The sequence below is a fragment of the Tachyglossus aculeatus genome, chromosome 3 (genome assembly GCF_015852505.1).
Source record: "Tachyglossus aculeatus isolate mTacAcu1 chromosome 3, mTacAcu1.pri, whole genome shotgun sequence".
Classification (NCBI taxonomy): Eukaryota; Metazoa; Chordata; class Mammalia; order Monotremata; family Tachyglossidae; genus Tachyglossus; species Tachyglossus aculeatus.
In genome coordinates, this window is record NC_052068.1 from 63,164,250 (window position 1) to 63,185,498 (window position 21,249).

The following is a 21,249-nucleotide window of genomic DNA, read 5'->3' on the forward strand; positions in this document are numbered from 1 at the left end:
TTAGTTCCTGGGCAGAATTGTTGGAATTGATTATTTGGACCCTTTCACCAGATCTGGGGGTTTATCTTCTAGACTGTGAGCCCGCTGTTGGGTAGGGACCGTCTCTATATGTTGTCAATTTGTACTTCCCAAGCGCTTATTACAGCACACAGTAAGCGCTCAATAAATACGATTTAATGAATGAATGAATGAATGAATAGCCAGGAATTTCTGCTTGAAGTAGAGGGAAATGGACCACCATTGGAGGTTTTTGAGGAGTGCGGAGATGTGAGCAAAATGATGTTTGATGAAAATCGATCTGGGCAGCAGGCTGAGAGTATTGAGGCCAGCGAGGAAGCTAATCAATCAATCAATGATGTTTATCGAGTGCTTACTGCATGCAGAGCACTGTACTAAGCACTTGGGAGAGTACAATACAGCAGAATTAGCAGACTCAAGGCTGATACAGTAATGGAGTCAGAATATGACAAGTGCCTAGGCCAGCTTGGTGGCTGTTTGGATGGAGCAGCATGGCTCAGTGGAAAGAGCCCGGGCTTTGGAGTCCGAGGTCGTGGGTTCAGATCCCGACTCTGCCACATGTCTGCTGTGTGACCTTGGGCAAGTCACTTCACTTCTCTGAGCCTCATTTATCTCATCTGGAAAATGGGGATGAAGACTGTGAGCCCCACGTGGGACAACTTGACCAGCTTGTATCCCCCCACCCTGCGCTTAGAACAGTGCTCTGCACATAGTAAGCACTTAACAAATACCAACATTATTATTATTATTATTATTATTATTATTATGGAGAGGAAGGAGTGGATTCTGCAAAGGTTTAATAGGAAGACGCGGCAGAATTTACTGACAGAATGAATGTGGGGATTGTAAAAGAGACAGGAGTCCAGGATAATGCCAAGGTTACAGGCTTGAGAAACTGGAAGGATGGTAGTGGTGTCAACTATTTATTTATATTAATGTCTGCCTCCCCCTGTAGACTGTTAGCTCATTATGGGCAGAGGATGTGCCTGTTATATTGTTATATTGTACTCTCCCAAGCACTTAGTACAGTGCTCTGCTCACAGTAAGGGCTCAGTAAATACAGTTGACTGACTGACTGTGATGGGAAAGTTAGGTGAAGGAGCCTCGGGTGACACAGGGACTGTGTCCAACCTGATTACACCGTAAATACTTCAGCACTTATTACAGTGCTTTGATAGTGCTTTGGAGGAACAGTGTGGCTCAGTGGAAAGAGCACGGGCTTTGGAGTCAGAGATCAGGGTTCAAATCCTGGCTCCACCAATTGTCAGCTGTGTGACTTTGGGCAAGTCACTTCACCTCTCTGGACCTCAGTTACCTCATTTGTAAAATGGGAAGTAGGACTGTGAGCCCCACATGGGACAACCTGATCACTTTGTAACCTCCCCAGCGTTTAGAACTGTGCTTTGCACATAGAAAGCGCTTAACAAATACCATCATTATTATAGTGTAGTAAGTGATTAACAAATGCCATTGTCATCATCATCATCACCATTATTATCATTAGCATTATCAGTCAGGGAGGAAAGAATCGGTGCAGGTGTTTTTATTGGGTGAGAAGGGATGGAGTCAGAAGTGCAGGTGAAGATGAAAGCAGGTGGGAGATTTTTTGACCTGAGTGATGACTCAGAAGGATAAGAGTGTGGATGTGAGGGTGGGAGAGAGCTAGGGTGGGGAAGGGGAGAACTGGGGCCAGATGGTGTTGATTTTATCAGAAAACTGGTCTGCAAAGTCATCAGCAGGCAAGAGGAGGGGGAATGATGGCACTGGGGATTTCTGAAGGAAGTTTGAGGTCTAGAATAGGTAGTGGTTGCAGTGGACATGGGCGTCGATAATGGAGAAGTGTTGCTGAGCAGAGCAGAGAACAGAGTCACACAAGGTGAGGATGAATGAAATAGCCAAAGTCGGTCTGGTGCCCACATTTGAACCAATAGTCTTAGGCGACCCAAGCGTAGGAGAAGAGGAAGCCTACTGTGTTGATGTACTTATCGAGGTCAGGAAAACTTTATCCATGGTTTCTTTCCAAGATCCAGCTCCATTACCCAAATCAGCATTTCTGCTTCTGTCTATGTTTCCTCTCCTATGCCTCTGTCCTCCAGGCACAGGATGACATGAGGTTAGGCATGAGAAAAGAGAGGTGGGCTAGTATTTATTTTCCCTTCCAGGAAAGAGAGAATCAGACTGGATGAGGATGAAAGGGAGGGAACTGGCAGAATGTGGTTTGACATCCTCGGTGTTCTAAATGCCATAGTAGAAGAGAACAATGGATGTGAATTCTGTGGTTTGTTGATGGGTTATCCACATGTGGTTGGACTGCCCCCAAACAGACTCCCTCTGCCCCAGCCTCTAGGTGCTCATACAGAAAAAGCCACCTTCCTCCATTGGGTGGAATTTGACTCTTACCAAAAAGCATTTCTCTGCCTGTGAAGTTGTCGAATGAGTTGTTACATCTCTGTGTTTGATGGGAACCGGGTTAGGGGTTTTCTCACAAAGGCTGGTTAGCAGAAACAACACATCTCCTTCAATGCTGGGAGATCAAAGATGGGGTTTAGCACGCTTCGGTCTTCAAGCCCCCGATTCTGTGCCCAGCCGATCCCATCTTGCCAGCCACTAGAACTCTCTGTCCATGTGTTATCTATTTGAATAAAATGTTCAGTGCCGAACTTTTTCAAATATGTTGCTGGACATATGGTGTGTTTAATACATTACGGCACTGGCCAGGTTTCATGAGGCTCAAAGGATACTGTCAGATTGTAAATTTTAAATACAGTATGTATCTTGAAACCAAGGTAGTTTGTAAGCTTTGATTGCTAACTGTTGACACAGGTACAACATTTAAGTCAGAGAGAATGTGCCATGTGTTTTCATGAAATGTAGCACCATGGGCTTTGGGACTGGACCATCTGTAGGTAATTCAAGGATGGATTTTATGTGGATATGGTTGACTTTGAGATCTGAGAGCTGCTAGCCAATTCTATCCTGTGGCCACTGCCCTTTTGTTATGGTAATTGTTAAGTACTTACTAGGTGCCAGACACTGTATTGAGCATTGGGGTACATAATAGATAATCAGGTTGGACACGGTCCCCGTCTCACATAGAGCTCACAGTCTTAATCCCCATTTTGTAGATGAGGTAACTGAAGCACAGAGAAGTTAAACGACTTGCCCAAGATGATGCAGCGGACAAGTGGCAGAGCTGGGATTAAAACCCAAATCCTTTGACACCCAGACCCGTGATCTTTCCACTAGGACACTCTGCTTCTTAGGCTACACTGCTCTTAGTGCTCAGTAGACCCTAACTATAATAGAAGAGGCGCACTTCAGTTCAAAGATGATGCTGCCAGTAGGAGATGAAACAACACCATGGCAACCCCTTGTCCACCCCTATCTTTTAGTGACCCAGGTAGTGTTAAAAATCTTCAAGTGGTCCCTGGAACGTAGAGGGGGCTGAGTGGCCCCAGAGCCACTATTAGTAATGTGGTCTGGTGGGTAGAATCCTTTATCATGCAACTTTCTGATGATAAATCACCAGAAACCAAACAACTGAAGGTCAAGCATGCTTCATCAGTCAGTCAATCAATCGTATTTACTAAGCGCTTACTGTGTGCAGAGCCCTGTACTATGTGCTTGGGAGAGTACAATATAACAATATAAAAGATACATTCCCTGTCCACAATGAGCTTATGTAATATGGGTAGAATCCTTTATCATGCAACTTTCTGATGATAAATCACCAGAAACCAAACAACTGAAGGTCAAGCATGCTTCATCAGTCAGTCAATCAATCGTATTTACTGAGCGCTTACTGTGTGCAGAGCCCTGTACTGTGCTCTTGGAAGAGTACAATATAACAATATAACGGATACATTCCCTGTTCACAATGAGCTTATGTAATAATAATAATAATAATGGCATTTATTAAGTGCTTACTATGTGCAAAGCACGGTTCTAAGCGCTGAGGAGGTTACAAGGTGATCAGGTTGTCTCACAGGGGGCTCACAGTCTTAATCCCCATTTTACAGATGAGGCAACTGAGGCCCAGAGAAGTGAAGTGACTTGCCCAAAGTCACACAGCTGACAATTGGCGGAGCCAGGGTTTGAACCCATGACCTCTGACTCCAAAGCCCGTGCTCTTTTCCACTGAGCCACACTGCTGTCTTCTCTTAGACATGGAGAGTCTAAGCTCAGGCTCTGACAAAAATCAGTCTACAAAAATGCATTAGGGCTAAAGTTGGGCAGTGGATTTGGGTTAGGATTAGAGTTGGGGGACAATGGTCCCTTCCAGATCTGGGATCCCCGATATTTCAATGATTGACCATATTGGTGTTTCACCTTTCAATGAGAGCAACTCAGTGATATGTTGATATAGAGAAGCAGCGTGACTCAGTGGAAAGAGTACGGACATGGGTTCAAATTCCGGCTCCGCCAATAGTCAGCTGTGTGGCTTTGGGCAAGTCACTTATCTTCTCTGTTCCTCAGTTACCTACCTCATCTGTAAAAATGGGGATTTAGACTGTGAACCCCCAGTGGGACAACCTGATCACCTTGTAATCTCCCCAGCGCTTAGAACAGTGCGTGCACATAGTAAGTGCTTAATAAATGTCATCATTTACTATAATCATTATTATTATTATCTGACCCCTCACTGGAGAGCTGTTTATGTTACTAGTGCCCGGCATGCTGTCTGAGGGAATTCACTTGATAATAATTGCGATATTTATTAAGTGCTTATTATATGTCAAATACTATGCTAAGTGCTAAGGTAGATGCAATCAGAACTGACACAGTCTCTGTCCCTCCTGGGACTCAGAGTCTAAGGGGGAGGGAGAAGAGGAATTTAATCCCCAATTTATAGATGGGGAAACCAAGACATAGAGAAGTAAATTGACTTGGCAAAGGTCATTTAGGCCTCCCAAACTTCCTTTAGGCTTTTCCCCTCCTGCTTTTTTTTGTTAATGATGAAGGAACAGAGGTGAAGAGGAGGGGGAGGAAAGGTCTCCCCCACAAAAGAACATGGTGGTTGACACCCCTTCCCCTTCCCTCTCTACCCCCCTCCTGCCACCAGCTCAACAAAAAAGGTTCTCTGAAATCCTCACTCTCTTTCAAGACTCTTCTGGTATGACCTGCAGACACCACCAAGATGGGTGTTTTCTCCCTGATCACTTGACTCCTGACAATCATTCTATCAATCAGTGGTATTTACTGAGTGCTTACTCTGTGCTAAGCACTTAGGAGAGTACAATACAACAGAACTGAGGGACACAGTTCTGCCCACAAGGAGCTTATAGTCTAGAAAGGGAGACAGACATTAAAATAAACTCTGAAAATGTATATAAATGCTGTGGGGCTGAGGCTGGGGTGAATATCAAGCATTTAAGTGCAGATTCAAGTGCAAGGGTGCCCTAGAAGGAGAAAGGAGTAGGGAAAATGAGGACTTAGTCGGGGAAGGCCTCTTGGAGGAGATGGGATTTTACTTCGAAGGTGGGGAGAGTGATGGTCTGTCCTATATGAAGTGGGAGGGAATTCCAGGTCAAAGGGAGGATGTGGGCAAGGGATGGGCAGTGAGATAGATGAAATGGAGGTACAGGATTAGGATGGTGTCAGACGAAGAAAGTGTGAGGGCTGGGTAAGAAATTAGTGAGGTTAGGCAGGAGGGGGTGAGCCGATTGAATGTTTTAAAGCCAACGGTAAGGAGCTTTTGTTTGATACAGAGGTAAATGGGCAACCACTGGAGGTTCTTGTGGAGTGGACAGACATGGACTGAGTGTTTTTTTATACAGAGCGAAGGAAGAGACAGAGTGGGGCAAAACCAGAGGCAGGGTGATCAGTGAGGATGCTGATACACTAGACAAGGCGGTATAGGATAAGTGCTTCGAACAGTTTGGAAGCGGTTTGGATGGAGAGGGTAGATATTAGTGATGTTGTGATGTTGCTAAGTGCTAAAGTAGATGCAATCAGAACTGCTGATAGGTTGAGTATGTGGACTGGATAAAAAAGATCAATTCATGGTATTTATTGAGTACTTTGACCTTTGGGCATTTGATAGTCACCCCACCCTCAACACCATAGCACTAATGTACATATCTCTAAATTACATATGATAAATTAGTTAATTAATGACTGTCTCTCCATGTAGACTGCAAGCTTGTCATGGGGAGGGAACATGACTACTAACTCTATTGCATCGTACTTTGCCAAGTGCTAGGACAATGTTCCACACACAGCAACACTAAATAAATACCACTGATTGATCGTTCCAGACTGTAAGCTCATTGTGGGCAGGGAATGTGTCTGTTATATTGCTACATTGTACTTTCCCAAGAGCTTTGTACACAGTAAACTTCAAATAATTATGATTGATGGATGGATTAATATTTACTGTGTGGAGAGCACTGTTCTAAGTGCTTGGGAGAGAACAATCTGACAGAGTTGAAGTACAACAACAGAGTATACATGTTTCCTGCCCACGAAGAGCTTACATTTCAGAGAGAGATGAGTCAAGTATAATGCCAAAGTTACAGGCTTGTGAGACAGGGGGTGGGGGAATGGAAATAACCATGGCAGGAGGAAGGCGGGAAGGAGACACTTTGATGCTGAGACAAGGCTTGGAAATCAGTGACTTTGGAGCTCGGGATGATTTCATTATTTCTTTCAATTACTGTGTGCAAAGCACTGTGCTAAGCACTTGGGAGAGTACAATACAATAATACACATATTCCCTGCCCATAACAAGCTTACGGTCTGAGGGGATGGGGATGGGACTGTGATCTGATGGCTTATCATTCGGCCTTTAAGAAAATGGAGAGTTGGGCGCCTTGATCTCAGATCTAAGATTTGGTCTGAATAGGGCCATTTGGGAACTCAAAGTAGATCCTCAAAACTGGGGGATTCAATACCTGTTCTCCCCCTTGTTTAAATCGTAAGTCCCACGTGGGACAGGGACTGTGTCCAACTTGATTAGCTTATATCTACCTCAGTGCCCAGAATGGTGCTTTATACATAATAAACTTCTTGACATATAATAAATCTCTCTAGACTATAAGCTTGTTGTGGGCAGGGAACGTGTCTACTAACTCTGCCATGTTGTATTCTCCCAGGCACTTAGTACAGTGCTCTGCACATGATAAGAGCTCAATTAATACCATTGATGATAATAATAAATGCTTAATGAATACCTTAATAACAACAATAATAATTCCAATCCATCCAACCTTAGCTTTAGTTCTACTGTTCTCAGCACCTGCCCAGGCGGAACTCATGAATGGATCAATCAAATTTTGATTCACTTTCTATACTGAAAGCCAAAATTACCAGATCCCAATTCCTTCCCCTAATTGATGTCTTTGATGAGGGCTTCCAGCCTGGGAACTCCCGAGTGTCATATTAAATCCAACAGAGATAATGTTAATAATATTTATTAAGCACTTACTAAGTACCAAACCATTGTACTAAGCGCTTGAGTAGATGCAAGTTAATCTGATCAGACACAGTCTTTGTCCCACACGGGGCTCACAGTCTACGTAGAATGGAGAATAGGCACTGAAACTCTATTTTGCAGATGAGTCAGTAAGTCAATCATATTGATGGCTTACTGTGTGCAGAGCACTGAACTAAGCACTTGGGAGAGTACAGTATAACAATAAAAGGACACAACCCCCGCCCACACCAAGCTTACAGTCTAGAGGGGGAAATTTACAGCCCAGATGAGGAAACTGAGGCACATCAGGTTGTCCCATGGGGCGTGGGGGCTCACAGTCTTAATCCCCATTTTGCAGATGTGGTAACTGAGGCCCAGAGAAGTGAAGTGACTTGCCCAAAGTCACACAGCTGACAATCGGTGGAGCCGGGATTTGAAACCATGACCTCTGACTCCAAAACCCGAGCTCTTGGCACTTCTAGACTGTGAGCCCACTGTTGGGTAGGGACCGTCTCTATATGTTGCCAACTTGTACTTCCCAAGAGCTTAGTACAGTGCTCTGCACACAGTAAGCGCTCAATAAATACGATTGACTGATTGATTGGTTGATTAAGCGAGTTGTCCAAAGTCACACAGCAAGCAAATGGATTATGAACCCATGTCCTCTGACGCCCAGGCCTTCCTGCTAAGCCATGCTGCCTTGATTTAAAAACCTGAGATCTTAGTTAGACTCCTCCCCTGCCCCATTAAGCCCTTGGACTGGGAACAGAGTGGAGAGATGGAATGTAGCTGCTTCTAAAGGAAAAATAATGGGAACCAACTGAAAAACAGGCCGGCACCTCCTCACTTGGGCTCGGCGTCAAAACAATCTGCTCTTGTCGTTCTCGCTATAAAACCGAGGCCTCTTAGAGGACTCTTCTCCACCTCCTTCTCTCCCTCCCACAGTCCCCGACCTCGGCCCTTCCTCTTCCACTGGAGATGGGTGAGTCGGTGTGATCCCGTCCGTATGATCCCGTCCTTATGATCCCGTCCGTATTGCTGCTTCAGGCTAAGTAGCTCAACTAGGGGTTTTCCGTTTGGCTCCGATTGATCTTTCCGCCCGCTCCGGGCCCCAGCTCATCAGGACACCAGGGTATACACAACTGAGTCCTCACTGTGGCACATCTCTGACTTTCTAATGTCAAGCAGCGTGGCTTAGTGAAAACACAGCAGGACTGGAAGTCAGGAGGCCTGGGTTCTAATCCTGGTTCTGCCATTTGCCTGCTGTGGGGCGTTGGGCACTTCTCTCTAAAATGTAAGCTCGCTGCGGGCAGGGAATGTGTCTACCAACTCTGTTATGTTAGAGAAGCAGCATGGCCTACATAGAATGGAGACTAGGCAGTGAAACTCTATTTTGCAGATGAGTCAGTAATCAATCATATTACTGTGTGCAGAGCACCGAACTAAGCACTTGGGAGCATACAATATAGCAATAAAAGGACACAACCCCCACCCACATGTCTGCTGTGTGACCTTGGGCAAGCCACTTAACTTCTCTGAGCCTCAGTTACCTCATCTGTACAATGGGGATTAAGACTGTGAGCCCCACATGGGACAACGTGATCACCTTGTACCCTCCCCAGCGCTTAGAACAGTGCTTTGCACACAGTAAGTGCTTAACAAATGCCATCATTATTATTATTATTATCATAGAGCACCGGCCTGGGAGGCAGAAGGTCATGGGTTCTAATCCTGGCTCTGCCATATGTCTGCTGTGTGACCTTGGACAAGTCACCTCACTTCTCTCGTGGCTCAGTGGAAAGAGCCCGGGCTTGGGAGTCAGAGGTCGTGGATTCTAATCCCGGCTCCTCCACTTGTCAGCTGTGTGACTTTTTGGGCAAGTCACTTCACTTCTCCGAGCCTCAGTTACCTCATCTGGAAAATGGGGATTAAGACTGTGAGCCCCACAGGGGACAACCTGATCACCCTGTATCCCCCCAGCACTTAGAACAGTGCTTCGCACATAGTAAGCGCTTAACAAATACCACAATTATTATTAATTATTATTATTATTATTACTTTCCCAAGCACTTAGTGAAGGGCTCTGCAGAAAGTAAGTGCTCATTAAATACCATTGATTTACTGACTGATGCTCTGTGCCTCAGTTTTCCTTTCTGCTTGTAGGAGAATAATAATAATAATAATAATGGCACTTGTTAAGCGCTTACTATGTGCAAAACACTGTTCTAAGCGCTGGGGGGGATACAATGTGATCAAGTTGTCCCACGTGGGTCTCACAGTCTTAATCCCCATTTTTACAGATGAGGTAACTGAGGCTCAGAGAAGTTAAGTGACCTGCCCAAGGTCACACAGCAGACTTGTGGTGGAGCCGGGATTCGAACCCATGACCTCTGACTCCAAAGCCCGTGCTCTTTCCACTGAGCCACGCTGCTTCTCTGCCACGTGGCCTAGTGGAAAGAGCAGGGGCCAGGAGCCAGAGGATGTGGGTTCTAATCCTGGCTCTGCCACTTGTCTGCAGTGTGACCTTGGGCAAGTCACTCCAGTTCTCTGCACCTCAGTTTCCTCATCTGTGAAATGGGGATTAAGACTGTGAGCCCCATGTGGGACAGGGACTGTGTCCGACCTGATTAGCTTGTGTCTACCCCAGAGCTTAATTCAGCGTCTAGCACATAGCAAGTGCTTAATAAATACCACAATTATTATTATTATAATTACTGTTGGGGCCTCTCATCTTATTCAGTACCATCTGGACCTATGAGATGTGACATTTGGGAAAGGACCCATAGCTGTGGCTCCTGGCAGTTCTGTCAATGGACCAAGGACAGTCATGTCACTCCCCATCCACAGGATGCCCCTGGGGATTCCTCCAAGTAACAATAATAATAATAATAATAATAATAATAATAATAATAATAATAATGCTGTTTATTAAGAACTTACTAAGTACTAAGCAGTGAGAAGGGCTGCGTGGCTTAGTGGGAAGAGCCCGGCCTTTGGAGTCAGAGGTTGTGGGTTCAAATCCTGGCTCCTCCAATTATCAGCTGTGTGACTTTGGGCCAATCACTTCACTTCTCTGTGCCTCAGTGACCTCATCTGTAAAATGGGGATGAAGACTTTGAGTCCCCATGGGACAACCTGATCACCTTGCAACCTCCCCAGCACTTAGAACAGTGCTTTGCACATAGTAAGCGCTTAATAAATGCCATCATTATTATTATTATTATTAGAGGGGTGATGGAAGAGGGTTAAAGTGAGGCAAGTTTTAAATATCCCGGCTCCGCCACTTCATTCATTCATTCAGTCATATTTATTGAGCACTTACTGTGTGCAGAGCACTGTACTAAGCGCTTGGGAAGTACAAGTTGGCAACATATAGAGACGGTCCCTACCCAACAACGGGCTCACAGTCTAGAAGACCGTGTGAGTTGTGTGACCTTGGGCAAGTTTCCGTGCCTCAGTTACCTCATCTATAAAATGGGGATTAAGACTGTGAGCCCCACGTGGAAAGTTTTGAGGAAAGTTTTAAATATCCGGGACAACAGTCATCCTTGTGTTAGAAAACTGGCCAGGGCTGGGGCTGTCTGATTCAGTGGCTGAAGGAAGACTGGAGAGATTTAGGATAGGAAAGGGAGAAGATCTGAGGTATAAAGCAGCAAATTCTAGTGAATAGAGCACAGGCCTGAGAATCAGAGGACTTGAGTTCTAATCCCGGCTATGCTATTTGCCTGCTGTGTGACCTTGGGCTAGTCACTTGACTTCTCTGTGCCTCATTCTCATCTCTTCATTTGTAAAATGGGGATTAAATACCTGCTTTCCTCCTAGTTACACTGTGAGCCTCATGTTGTGTTGGACCTGTATCAGAGTTAACAATAATAATGATAATTATGGTATTTGTTAAGCACTTACTACGTGCCAAGCACTGTTCTAAGTGCTGGCGTAGATACAAGGTAATTAGGGTGTCCCACGTGGGACTCAGTAAAGTCTTAATCCCCATTTTATAGATGAGGTAACTGAGGCACAGAGAAGTTAAGTGACTTGTCCAAGGTCACACAGTTGAGATGTGGTGGAGCTGGGATTAGAATCCACTTCCTCTGGCTCCCAAGCCGGTGCTCTTGCCACTAAGCCATGCTGCTTATCTTGTGTCTTCCCCCAGAGTTTGATACAGTGTTTGGCACAAAGTAAGCACTTAAACTCTTTGTGGTCAGGGAACGTGTTGTATTCTCCTAAGTGCTTAGTACAGTGCTGAGCACACAGTATGCACTCAATAAATACCACTGAAAAAGCAGCGTGGCTCAGTGGAAAGAGCCCGGGCTTTGGCATCAGAGGTCACGGGTTCAAATCCCAGCTCTGCCAATTGTCAGCTGTGTGACTTTGGGCAAGTCACTTCACTTCTCTGGGCCTCAGTTACCTCATCTGTCAAATGGGGATGAAGACTGTGAGCCTCCTGTGGGACAACCGGATTGCCTTGTAACCTCCCCAGCGCTTAGAACAGCACTCTGCACATAGTAAGCGCTTAATAAATGCCATTATTATTATTATTATTTGGCATCAGAGGTCATGGGTTCAAATCCAATTGCTGACAATTGCCAATTGTCAGCTGTGTGACTTTGGGCAAGTCACTTCACTTCCCTGGGCCTCAGTTACCTCATCTGTCAAATGGGGATGAAGACTGTGAGCCTCCTGTGGGACAACCTGATTGCCTTGTAACCTCCCCAGTGCTTAGAACAGCGCTCTGCACATAGTAAGCGCTTAATAAATGCCATTATTATTATTATTATTATTATTTGGCATCAGAGGTCATGCATTCAAATCACAGCTCTGCCAATTGTCAGCTGTTTGACTTTGGGCAAGTCACTTAACCTCTCTGGGCCTCCGTTACCTCATCTGTCAAATGGGGATGAAGACTGTGATAATAATAATAATAATAATAATGATAATAATGGTATTTGTTAAGTGCTTACTATGTATAAAGCACTGTTCTAAGCACCGGGGAGGTTACAAGGTAATCAGGTTGTCCCACGGGGGGCTCACAGTTTTAATCCCCATGTTACAGATGAGGGCACTGAGGCCGAGAGAAGTTAGGTGACTTGCCCAAGTCACACAGCTGACGGCAGTTGGTGGAGTCAGGATTTGAACCCCTGACCTCTGACTCCAAAGCCCGGGCTCTTTCCACGGGGCCACGCTGCTGTGAGCCTCCTGTGGGACAACCTGATTGCCTTGTAACCTCCCCTGCGCTTAGAACAGCGCTCTGCACGTAGTAAGCGCTTAACAAATGCTATTATTATTATTATTATTATTATTATTATTATTATTATCATTATTGTTGTTGTTATTAATCAATGCCACAGTTGTAGCTGAAGTGATGGTTAAAACGCTGAGGCTCAAATTGAAGTCCTGTGCTGCCCCCTGCTGGCGTGTGGTTAGTTGTTTCCTGCGGCCGAACCATGAATCAATCAATCAATCAATCGCATTTATTGAGCGCTTACTGTATGCAGAGCACTGTACTAAGCGCTTGGGAAGTACAAGTTGGCAACATATAGAGACAGTCCCTACCCAACAGTGGGCTCACAGTCTAGAAGGGGGAGACAGAGAACAAAACCAAAACATATTAACAAAATAAAATAAATAGAATAGATATGTACAAGTAAAATAAATAGAGTAATAAATATGTACAAACATATATACAGGTGCTGTGGGGAAGGGAAGGAGGTAAGAAGGGGGATGGAGAGGGGGATGAGGGGGAGAGGAAGGAGGGGGCTCAGTCTGGGAAGGCCTCCTGGAGGAGGTGAGCTCTCAGTAGGGCCTTGAAGGGAGGAAGAGAGCTAGTGAAATGAAGTCAATGGGGGGCATCTCCTCGAAGCTAGTCACCCCACTTGAGCAGAAACCTCTCTTGGTACCCAGGGAGTGGGGGGCTCAATGCCTCTCTGCCCCTACAGTTTTTTCTGAAAGTCCACTGTGTCCACTACCTGTTGGAAAGTAAGCGCTCAATAAATACGATTGAATGAATGAATGAATGAGTAATAATAATAATAATAATGATAGCATTTATTAAGCGCTTACTATGTGCAAAGCACTGTTCTAAGCGCTGGGGAGATTTCAAGGTGATCAGGTTGTCCCACGTGGGGCTCACAGCCTTCATCCCCATTTTACAGATGAGGGAACTGAGGCACAGAGAAGTTAAGTAACTTGCCCAAGGTTACACAGCTGACAACTGGGATTCGAACCTATAAATGAAGGTTGACTTCGGCTTTGGAAAGTTGCGGCCTTTCAAAGACCGGGGGTTTGTTCCAAAACGTGCGTTGGCGAGGGAGGTCATCTTTGCTGGGGCTGTCAGGGGACTCCAGGAAGATGCTGAGCACTAGCTTCAGTATCTGAGAAAATTTTCCCATCCTCAAAAGGGAGAAGCAGTCACGGGGCAGTCTGTCTCCTGAGAGATGGAAGCAACGTGACCTACTAGATAGCATAATAATAATAATAATAATAATGGTGATGATGGCATTTATTAAGCACTTACTATGTGCAAAGCACTGTTCTAAGCTCTGGGGAGATTACAAGGTGATCGGGTTATCCCACGGGGGGCTCACAGTCAGCAGGACCTGGGATCTAATCCTCACACCGCCACTTGTCTACTGTGTGACCTTAGGCAGGTCACTTTACTTCCCTGGGCCTCAGTTACCTCACCTGTAAAATTTGGTTGGAGAGTGGGAGCCCCATGTGGGACAGGGACTACATCCAACCCAATTCCCACTTATATAATAATGGCATTTCATCAGAGTTAACAAAAATAATGGTAATTATGGTATTTGTTAACACTTACTACATGCCAAGCACTGTTCTAAGCACTGGGGTAGATACAAGGTATCTAAATAATGGCATTTACATATTTACTATGTGTCAGGTACCTTACTAAGCGCAGGGGTGGATACAAGCAAATCAGGGTGGACACTGTTCCTGTCCCACATGGAGCTCACGGTCTCAATCCCAATTTTACAGTTGAGGGAACTGAGGCCCAGAGAAGTGAAATCAATCAATCGTATTTACTGAGCGCTTACTGTGTGCAGAGCACTGTACTAAGCGCTTGGGAAGTACAAGTACAAGTGAAATGACTTGTCCAGGGTCACAAAGCAGACAAGTGGCGGAGTAAGGATTAGAACTCATGACCTTCTGACTCCCGGGCTCATGCTCTAATAATAATAACAATTGTTATTATATATCATATATATGTAATATATAATTATTATATGTTATTACTGGGAAAAGCCCGGGCCTGAGAGTCATGCCAGCTGTGTGATTTGGGACAAGTCACTTAACTTCTGTGCCTCAGTTTCCTTATCTGTAAAATGGAGATTCAAAACTTGTCCTTCCTCCTACTTTGACTGTGAGCCCAGTGTGGGACAGGGACTGTGTCCAACCTGAGTATCTTTTATCTATGCTAGAGCTTAGTTCAGTGCTTGGCACACAAGAAGCACTGAACCATTATTATTATTATGGAGAAGCAGCGTGGCTCAGTGGAAAGAGCCCAGGCTTTAGCATCAGAGGTCATGAGTTCGAATCCCAGCTCTGCCAATTGTCAGCTGTGTGACTTTGGGCAAGTCACTTAATTTCTCTATGCCTCAGTTCCCTCATCTTGTAAAATGGGGATGAAGACTGTGAGTCCCCCGTGGGACAACCTGATCGCCTTATAACCTCCCCAGCGCTTAGAACAGTGCTTTGCACATAGTAAGTGCTTAATAAATGCCATCGTTGTTATTATTATTGCTTTGGTGTAAGGATTTGTTTATGAATACAGCTTGGGAAACCTCCATTGATCTGTCTCCCAGACCTGACTGCAGAACAGCCGTAGTTTGAGGGCCAAGTTTCCTCATATCCTTGGGGCCATTTATCTAAATAATCAATTAATCAATCAATCAATGGCACTTATTGAGTGCTTACTGTATGGAGAGCACTGTACTAAGCACTTGGGAGGTTACAAAACAACAGAGCCCCCTGCAATGTTTCCCTCCCACAAAACACTTACAGCCTAAAGCCTGGCACACCCTCTGCCTTCATATCCCACAGACAATGACTCTCCCCACACTTCAAAGCCTTAAGCGCTTAGTACAGTGCTCTGCACACAGTAAGCGCTCAATAAATATGATTGATTGATTGATTATTGAAGGCACATCTCCTCCAAGAAGCCTCCCTGACTAAGCCCTAATTTCCTCTTCTCCCACTCTTTTCTGCATTTCTCTGACTTGTTCCCTTTATTCATCCCCCCTTTCAGCCCCACAGCCCTTACGTATATGTCAGTAATTTATTTATTTCTATTAATATCTGTCTCGCCCTCTAATCTGTAAGCTCATTATGGGCCGGGAATGTGTCTATTATGTTGTTAAATTGTACTCTCCAAAGCACTTAATACAGTGCTCTGCATACAGTCAGTGCTCAATAAATATGATTGATTGATTGATTAATAGAGGGGAAGGAACTGTGGATGAAAACTGAGGACTCTGGCAACACATTCCTAAGGATCAATCAATCAATCAATCAATCGTATTTATTGAGTGTTTACTGTGTGCAGAGCACTGTACTAAGCGCTTGGGAAGTACAAGTTGGCAACATATAGAGACGGTCCCTACCCAACAGTGGGCTCACAGTCTAGGAAGGGGAGACAGAGAGCAAAACAAAACATATTAACAAACTAAAATAAATAGAATAGATATGTAAAAGTATAATAAATAAATAAATAAATTGAGTAATAAATGGGAAGCAGCATATCCTAGTGGCTACAGCACGGGCCTAGGAGTTAGAGGACCTGGGTTCTAGTCATTCATTCATTCATTCAATCGTATTTATTGAGCGCTTACTGTGTGCAGAGCACTGTACTAAGCGCTTGGGAAGTAGTCCTGGCTCCACCATTGTCTTCTGGGTGACCTTGGGCAAATCACCTCACTTTTCACCTCAGTTACTTCATCTGTAAAACGGGGATTAAGATTGTGAGCCCCATGTGGGACAGGGACTGTGCCCAGCCTGATTACCTTATATCTACAACCAGCACTTAGAACAGTGCCTGGCACATACTAAGCACTTAAGAAATACTATAAAAAAACTAACCTCCATGGAAGTGTTCATTCATTCATTCATTCATTCAATTGTATTTATTGAGCGCTTACTGTGTGCAGAGCACTGGACTAAGCGCTTGGGAAGTACAAGTCGGCAACATAATAGAGACGGCCCCTACCCAACAACGGGCTCACAGGCTAGAAGGGGGAGACAGGCAACAGAACAAAACATGTAGACAGGTGTCCATATCATCAGAACAAATGGAATTAAAGCTATATGCACATTATTAACAAAATAAATAGAATAGTAAATATGTACAAGTAAAATAGAGTGATAGATCTGTACAAATATATATACAAGTGCTGTGGGGAGGGGGAGGAGCTAGTTAGGGTGGGGGGGATGGGGAGGGGGAGAGGAAAAAGGGGGCTCAGTCTGGAGGAGGTGAGCTCTCAGCAGGGCTTTGAAGGGAGGAAGAGAGCTAGCTTGGTGGATGTGTGGAGGGAGGGCATTCCAAGACAGGGGAAGGACGTGGGCCGGGGGTCGACGGCGGGAAAGGCGAGAACGAGGCCCGGTGAGGAGGTTAGCGGTAGAGGAGCGGAGGGTGCGGGCTGGGATTTGCTACCCTTGTGGATGGATGCCCTCTCCAAGTGGATTTCCTGTGTGGGGCTCTGAATCCAATTCTGGGGTCCCGGAGAGCGCACGGGGCTCTGCTGACCCACCTTGTTGGGGTGGACAGGGGTTCTGGAAAAGTTGAGAGTCCTGCATTCATTCATTCATTCATTCAATCGTATTTATTGAGCGCTTACTGTGTGCAGAGCACTGGACTAAGCGTTCGGGAAGTACCAGTTGGCAACATATAGAGACGGTCTCTACCCAACAGCGGGCTCACAATCTAGAAGGGGGAGACAGACAACAAAACAAAACATATTAAACAAAATAAAATGAATAGAATAAATATGTACAAGTAAAATAAATAGAGTAATAAGATTATTCATTCATTCAATCGTATTTATTGAGCAGATTTGAGCTTCCCAGCTGATGAGTTAGTTACCTGGTGAGTTCCCAGTGGAGCGGGGGTTGGGTTGCAAGAGTTTGGGAACACTGCCATTTTGGAGTCAACTGTCAGAGAGCGGTCTTCAGTCAATCTCTAGTACGTATTGAGCACCACTGACTAATTGTGCCTAAGGCCTAGTGGATAGAGCACACAGGCCTGGGAATCAAATGGACCTGGGTTCTAATCCTGGCTCCAACACTTGTCTTCTGTGTGACCTTGGGCCAGTCTAATCACTTCTTCTGTGCCTCAGTTACCTCAACCGTAAAATGGGGATTAAGACTGTGAGTCCTATGTGGGACAGAGACTGTGTCCAACCTGATTTACTTGCATCCACCCCGATGCTTAGTGCAGTGCCTGCAACATAGTAAGCGCTTAACAAATACCACTATTATAATAATTATAAGTGCTTAGTACAGTGCTCTTCACACAGTAAGCACTCAATAAATATGATTGAATGAATTATTATTATTATTACAGGGTCCCTGCACTCAGGGAGCTGACAATTGAAAAGGAATTTATGAGATGCCCTTGGGCAATGGAAGGATTATTCAGTTCCTCAGTTCTTACTTTTTTTTCTTTCATTTCTTGCTCCAGGGGGAGAGGGGCATGCCAGGGATCCCGGGAAAACATGGAGCCAAGGTACTCCACCATGATTGGACTGAGCTGTGTGTCTCTGCCTTCTTTTTCTCCCTCCCTCCCTCCCCCAAACCCGATGCTCACCCTAAACGTCCTCCGGGCTGCTCTCTCTGAGCCAGCCTAGGCCGCTTCCTGGTTCAAGGAGCATCCTCCTTCTCCCCCTTCTCTATCCTTCTCCCTCCTTCTCCTCTCTCAAATTGACATGGCCTAGGGCCCATGGAGGGGAGCTGCCCAGTGAGCAGTAGGACTCCTGCCTGTGGGCTCAGTAGAAAGAGCAAGGGCTCTGGAGTCAGTGGTCATGGGTTCAAATCCCAGCTCCACCAATTGTCAGCTGTGTGACTTTGGGCAAGTCACTTAACCTCTCTGTGCTTCAGCTACCTCATCTGGAAAATAGGGATTGACGGTGAGCCCCCTGTGGGACAACCTGGTCACCTTGTAACCTCCCCAGTGCTTAGAACAGTGCTTTGCACGTAGTAAGTGCTTAATAAATGCCATCATTATTATGGTCTTAAACACCATTAGCGTTGGGCTGGATTTCCCTCCAGGGAGGCTCTGGATGAGCGGGTGGAGGGAGAAGGAAGACTGTGAGCCCTATGTGGGACAAGGACTTTGTCCAAACTGATTATCTCACCCTAGCGCTTACTGCAGTGTCTGGCACATAGTAAGTGCTTAGCAAATACCCTTTAAAAAAAAGCTTCTTTAAGCTATCTCTTCCTTCTTAATGGGTCCAACCGGGCCTCTGCCTCCTGGGCTTCTGAGCCACTCTTTGTGCATGTTCCCTCATATTATTTGTTCATTTTTAACCTTCACCTCTGATTTTTTACTTCAGAAATTTCAGAGGCTTTCTCGCTCTTCTACGTTGCTACTTTACATCCTGCCAGTGCCATATTAGCTATTAACTATTTTGCTTTTCCTCCCCCACTGTTGGGGTCTGAGCAGCGTGCTGTAGTGGATAATGCATGAACCTGGGACTCCTCCTTCCCTTCCTCACTCTTTCCTTCCCGCTCCCTCACCCCTCTCCCTATAGTTTCTAGATTGTAGTTAGATCCATGGTGCTTTGGCTATTAGTGACCTGGGTTCTAATCCCAGCTCTGCCTCTTGTCTGCTCTGTGACCTTGCGCACGTCACTTCACTACTCTGTGTCTCAGTTACCTCATCTGTACAATGGGGATTGAAACTGTGAGCCCCATGTGGGACAGGGACTAGGTTCATTTTGCATGGATCCACCCCAGCGCTTAGTGCAATGCCTGGCACATAATAAGTGCTAAACAAAAACCTCATTATTATTATTATTATTATCATAACTCTCCCACTCTGCCTGCTGCTACTTCTGGCTCCCCAAATCTCCCAGGTAGCCAACTGCCTTGCCCTTCCTCCCCTCTGCCCATCTTTTCTTTGCCCCCCAACTCTGCCCCCAACTCTTCCCTGCTGCCCCATTGGCTTGGCTAGCCCCACCCCCTGTCACCCCGAGATCCTGGGACCGGGCCAGGGCCCAGCATGGAGCTCAGTTTCTCTTGTTGAGATTTCAGAAGCCCCGGGCCTTCCACAAGAAACTAAATAGCACCTGCAGGAGCGCCCACCAAACAGGCCAATAACTACCCTTGATGCGGCTGTCCGGGGATTAGGTTTCACAGCTTGGCTGGGCTGAAGAGATGGTCATCGGGTGGGGGTAGGGGGGGAAACTGTGGGTTGGAAGTGTTCCCTACTTTCAAGGAGTTACTATGGGCAGGGAGCATCATTTCTCTTACTAGCCGGGACCACCCTGACCTCCCAGAGCATCAGATTGGGGGTGTAGCAGTGTAGTAATTGTCATTAATGCAATTCAGCTGCATTTATTGAGCACTTACTGAACACAAGCACTGTACTAGGTGCTTGGGAGAGTTCAATAAAACAATAACCAGACACATTCCCTGTCCACAACAAGCATTTTGTCCTGGCTGTCTGTGGAAGCACTCTTCTAGGCACTGGGAAAGAGACTGTTCTCCCCTCTAGACTGTAAGCTCACTGTGGGCAGGGAATATGTCTATTGTTGATGATGATGATGATGGTATTTGTTAAGCGCTTACTATGTGCCAAGCACTGTTCTTAGCGCTGGGGTAGATACAAGGTAATCAGGTTGTCCCACGTGGGGCTCACAGTCTTAATCCCCATTTTGCAGATGAGGGAACTGAGGCACAGAGAAGTTAAGTGGCTTGCCCAAATTCATACAGCTGATTAGTGGTGGAGCTGGGATTAGAACTCACGACCTCTGACTCCCAAGCCCAGGCTCGTTCCACTAAGCTACGCTGCTTCTTTTGTACTCTCCCAAGTGCTTAGAACAGTGCTCTGCACACTGAGCTCAATAAATATGATTGACTGACTAACTGCATGGATGAGAATTAGACAAAGTCCCTTACTATCACAGTCTAAGAATTAACGGGGGAAGTGGATTGAGGCAGACACGTAACGAAAAAATAGAAAACACTAAGAACACAAAATCAACATAAAAGACAAGGACAGAGAAGGGGGACCCACTTGTCTTACCCTCTTACCCAAATAACAGACAGATTCCCCTTCCCTGCCTCCTTCCAACCCACGAACCCACTTACACAAACTCAGGCCCTGGTCTCTCTCCCAGAGGATTTTCTTTATCCTCCCGAATCAATGAATCAGTGGTATTTATTGAGTGTTTACTGTGCATAGAGCACTGAACTAAGCACTTGGGATAGTAAAATGCAATAGAGTTCATAGTCATGATCCCTGTCCGCAAGGAGCTTACAGTCTAAATAAGAGTCCCTGTCTTTCCTCTTTCTCAGGGAGCTCCCGGAACAGCTGCTGCAGGGATGAAGGTCAGTTTGACTTTGAAACTCATCTTGTTTGGGACAGGATGGTAGGGTGGAAGCAAGGCAGAGCCAGAATTTGAATCGATTAGTTGGGGGAGGAGCAGGAAAAGCTACTTGGTGGAAACCACCAGGTGACTTTCTGCCAGTAATTCCATTTCGGGACTGTGAAGTATCCATGGTCATCACTGGGCATTTAAATCAGCCTCGCAAATAAGAACTAAAGGTTTACTAGCCCCAACAGCCCCTATTCCCCCAAACCAAAA

At 45.6% G+C, this 21,249-nt stretch overlaps 1 protein-coding gene across 1 annotated transcript in view; it reads left to right on the plus strand.

The window, feature by feature from the left end:
* Window positions 1–21,249, plus strand: part of COL13A1 (collagen type XIII alpha 1 chain) — a 215,184-nt gene that overhangs the window by 119,510 nt on the left and 74,425 nt on the right. Inside the window, exons 19-20 of the mRNA XM_038744032.1 lie at window positions 18,123–18,167; window positions 20,960–20,992. Coding sequence (XP_038599960.1) covers window positions 18,123–18,167; window positions 20,960–20,992 — 78 coding nt within the window. The remainder of the gene's footprint in view (window positions 1–18,122; window positions 18,168–20,959; window positions 20,993–21,249) is intronic.